Here is a 4,166-nt window from a genome sequence, read left to right as displayed (position 1 = left end):
GTGGATAGGTCCTCGGTGCGAGACTGCTAGCGAGCTATATCCACCCTGAAGGTTAATCTAGGAAAATATCTGATGATCGACTCTTTTAAATGAAACCAGAGAGCGTTGACAGAGAGGAGAAATTAGAAACGACTCAGCCTGGAACTGAAAATTTGGATGGAGGACCTCAGTTTAGCTTCTCATTTCTATCTCCTCTCTGTCAACGCTCTCTGGTTTCATTTAAAAGAGTCGATCATCAGATATTGTCCAAGATTAACCTTCAGGGTGGATATAGCTCGCTAGCAGTCTCGCACCGAGGACCTATCCACATCATCATTTACCCAGAATGCTTTGTGTGCAAATAAAATGGCCCCGTCCGTGTTAAAATATATTTTAAAAAATTTGGTTTCAAAATTAAAAAACTAAACATCCTACAGTATATTTACAGTCTTTATTTTACAGTTAAAATAAATGTTTATAAATTAAAGTCTAATGTTACAACTAATCCTGTATCCCTTTAAGCCTTTGCCTATACTGCCTATGCCACGGGTCGGCCCTGAATCCAAAAATTCACTTAAAAAAATCACTGACTCAGGTAAGACACATAGTAGCTCCACACACTTCAGACTTTTGTGTGATCAGTTTAAGGGATCGGAGAAAAGAAGTGTTGAGTGACGTAAAGAGATGAATCGATCTCAAGGAAAAAGCATGAAGAGGTAAAACCATCTCAGGACAGCCTGCGGCAAGAAAACCAGAATAACAGCAGCTGTGACTTTTTCCTGAAATCAACCTGGAGAAATGTTTCAGGAAGAAAATTCAACAAAAGAGGAAAAGTAAAAGGAGACACTGTTTATTAAAGTGTTTGCTAAATTACGAAATGTCAGCGAAAAAACCCTCTGAAACCAAGTGTTTCTGCTCAGTTTGTGTTCATGTTGTGTGTTCTGACTCCAGGGACTGGTTCATGAATGGAAATTACCTGATTATCATTGTGACGATCTGCATCATCCTCCCTCTGGCCACCATGAAACACCTGGGTACGTCACTTCTTTTGTCACACCAATGCTTGGACATAAATATGGGATAAATCTTGTGCCAACAGGAAGTGAATTTGAATTGCTCAGATTGAATCTGAATGTGCAGAATTTGAAAATGAACGCATTGATTTGAAAATGAATTTCACTAAATTGAAACAGAATTTAAAGTTTTCTATCTAAATGATTTTGCTTTGAATCTGTATTTTAGTTTATTAAAAATTCAATTTCACTACTTTCACTTTCAGTTCCATAATTCAGATTTTTGTGTCACATCCTGGTCCTTGAGAAAGCCAGGCAGAGTAATCAAACACAGATCCACAGATTTATGTTTCACTTTGGTGAAGTTTCCCTTCTGGATGTAACAGAGTTGATGCAATCCACTGTAAAAGTGACAAAAACACACAAAGTTATTTTATTGCAGTGATTAATTTGACCTGTATGTAGAAAATGTTACATTTACATCATGGATCAGTCAGCAGCAGATCAATATGTGATCTAGCAAATTCAGATTCAAAACTTTAAATTCAGTTTCAAATCATTAAATTGTTTCAGTTTAGTAAAATTAATTTTCAAACCAATGCATTCACTTTCAAATTATGCACATACAGATTCCATCTGAGCAATTCAAATTCAATTCCTGCTGGCAAAAGATTTATCCCATACATAAACCTCTCTCAGTCCGTGTTCTAGACCGGACCAGACCAGAACCTTCGATTGGACAGAAGTTCCAGTTTTCAGGAAGAGGTGGTGAACTGATAAATATCAACACATAATTTATAAATCTGCAATAAAAGGAGACAATTCTCCTTTATTTAGCTTGGTAAGGTTTTTTTAAGCTGACAAATTACAGACAAAAACAAGTTAAATGATGTCAAATTGGTCCTAAACCTGCAGGTCCTGGAAAATTTATTTTCTGTTAGTGTTGGTCCAGTTTAATGTCTAGAACTCAGCTTTGCACTAAACGTTTTGTCTGTCAGTATTTTTAGTGTTTTTCTGTCCTGCAGGATATCTGGGTTACACCAGTGGATTTTCCCTCTCCTGCATGGTCTTCTTCCTATCTGCAGTAAGTTCTCCCACAAACAATGATTGGTCCATTAAGTGGTGCTAACACCAGCTTATCCATGCTAGTCGCTAGCCTCTTCGATGCTAATGCCAGCTTATCCATGCCAGTCGCTAGCCTCTCCGATGCTAATGCCAGCTTATCCATGCTAYTCHCTAGCCTCTCCGATGCTAATGCCAGCTTATCCATGCTAYTCSCTYGCCTCTCCGATGCTAATGCCAGCTTATCCATGCTAGTCCCTGGCCTCTCCGATGCTAATGCCAGCTTATCCATGCTAGTCCCTGGCCTCTCCGATGCTAATGCCAGCTTATCCATGCTAGTCGCTAGCCTCTCCAATGCTAATGCAACTGAGGCCTCTCAGTTAGCGGGGCCAGCTGCTCAGTGGTGCCAGCCTATATCATTAATCAGATCAATAGGTGGTTTAGCAATAGATATAGCCTCCTGTTACAAGGATGTTGCAACTGCTGGTTGTGCAATAGTCTTCACTTTGGTCCGCATACTGCACCATATTAATGGTGTTGAAGATCCACAGTTTAGTTGTTTGGCTGTCAGATAAATCAGAAAGTAATGTCATGAATGATTGGGGATTTAACCCAAAGATGTAGACTGACATCAATAATAAGATTGGAGCTAATGAGAGGAGTGGCTGCAGCTGTGGCAGGTTTAAATGGGCGAGGCTGGGGAACAGAATTAAACACAAAAATCATCAAAAATAAATATTGTCAGTCCATGTTTTTAACACCAAACCTGAAGCCCTCAGAGAAAAACTCCAGCCAACATCCAGGAAAATCTGGTGGTGATGCCTATGAGTCCCATTGGTGCCATTTTTTGGTTCCGTAGGGGTTATAAGTCCCACCCCTCTATGTAAACACCAGGACATCACCAAACATGGAATCACATGATGTCATGATCAGCAAAGAAAACAAAGAAAAGAGGAGTAAACATGCTCCTGCTCAGTCTAGTTCCTGGGTCCAGTTCAGCACTATCGTCTAAAACTGTTTGTTTACATCAGAATAATTCTGTTGTTCACCTGAGCTGAACTGCTTTAAAGACCAGATTTCAAACCTGTTGTTTCTCCAGAACTGTCGTTAACTATTTTTGGCCTCCTTTATTTGTCACATTAGGTCATCTACAAAAAGTTTAACATCTCTTGTCCTCTGGAAACGTATGGAAACCACTCTGTGAGCACGGTGACCTCAGATGACACGTGCACCCCCAAATACTTCACCGTCAACCAGGAGGTAAGATCTGTGGGTCTGAAGGGGCCGTAGACCTCGATTTGGACCATGGGGGGTGCTGGGTATCAGCTCTGAGCACTTGTACGGTCCGAAACTAACGGAGGGCTCATGTTTCAGCTGCACGTGTTCCTCAGTTTGTCCTTCCATGAAAAGTGAAACCAGATCTGTTCTTGGATTTACAGACGGCGTACACCATCCCCATCCTGGCCTTCGCCTTCGTCTGCCACCCTGAAGTGCTTCCTATCTACACCGAGCTGAGGAAGTAAGATTTACAGTTTTCTAACTGTGATAATCACCAACAAACTGAGACAAGTCTAAAAAACTGGAAACAAACCTGAAAGCCTACATGAAGTAAAAAATTAAGATTTGCTGCTGTTATTTGATATGTTTAGGTTCTGTGGAAGTATTAGATCATATCTTTAAATAAATGTTTCTCTTTAAGTCCAACCAAGAGAAGAATGCAGAATATTGGCAACGTTTCTATCTTGGGCATGTTCACCATGTACTTCTTCACAGCCATATTCGGTTATCTGACATTCTTCGGTGAGTACATCCTCTCCACGGTCACCTTAAACACCGGTCGACACTGTTATTTTTACCCAGACAATCATTTTGACTCAGTTATGAAAGTGAAAGGCTTTACATTAAATGAACTGATCATATAGAACATCACATCATCAGCAAAAATACACACACAAAAAAAGAAATGCTTGTTTTGATAACTGTTTTTAACTTAATTTCCCTCTGGGATCAATAAAGTATTTTTGAATTGAATTGAATTGAATTGAATTGAATTGAATTGAATTGAATTGAATTGAATTGAATTGAATTGAATTGAATTGAATTGAATTGAAT

General features: G+C 39.5%; 1 protein-coding gene across 2 annotated transcripts in view; it reads left to right on the top strand.

Moving 5' to 3' along the window:
- The window catches only part of LOC106535899 (sodium-coupled neutral amino acid transporter 3), a 16,039-nt gene that overhangs the window by 8,624 nt on the left and 3,249 nt on the right, over positions 1-4,166 (top strand). For both annotated transcript variants that reach the window (XM_014033041.1, XM_014033042.1), the window contains 5 exons: positions 931-1,013; positions 2,018-2,076; positions 3,198-3,314; positions 3,494-3,573; positions 3,754-3,854. In XM_014033041.1, the coding sequence (XP_013888495.1) occupies positions 931-1,013; positions 2,018-2,076; positions 3,198-3,314; positions 3,494-3,573; positions 3,754-3,854 (440 nt within the window). The remainder of the gene's footprint in view (positions 1-930; positions 1,014-2,017; positions 2,077-3,197; positions 3,315-3,493; positions 3,574-3,753; positions 3,855-4,166) is intronic.

Source organism: Austrofundulus limnaeus, unplaced genomic scaffold, assembly GCF_001266775.1.
Source record: "Austrofundulus limnaeus strain Quisiro unplaced genomic scaffold, Austrofundulus_limnaeus-1.0 Scaffold1606, whole genome shotgun sequence".
In the NCBI taxonomy this organism is placed as follows: domain Eukaryota; kingdom Metazoa; phylum Chordata; class Actinopteri; order Cyprinodontiformes; family Rivulidae; genus Austrofundulus; species Austrofundulus limnaeus.
This window is presented reverse-complemented; position numbering and strand designations above follow the sequence as displayed.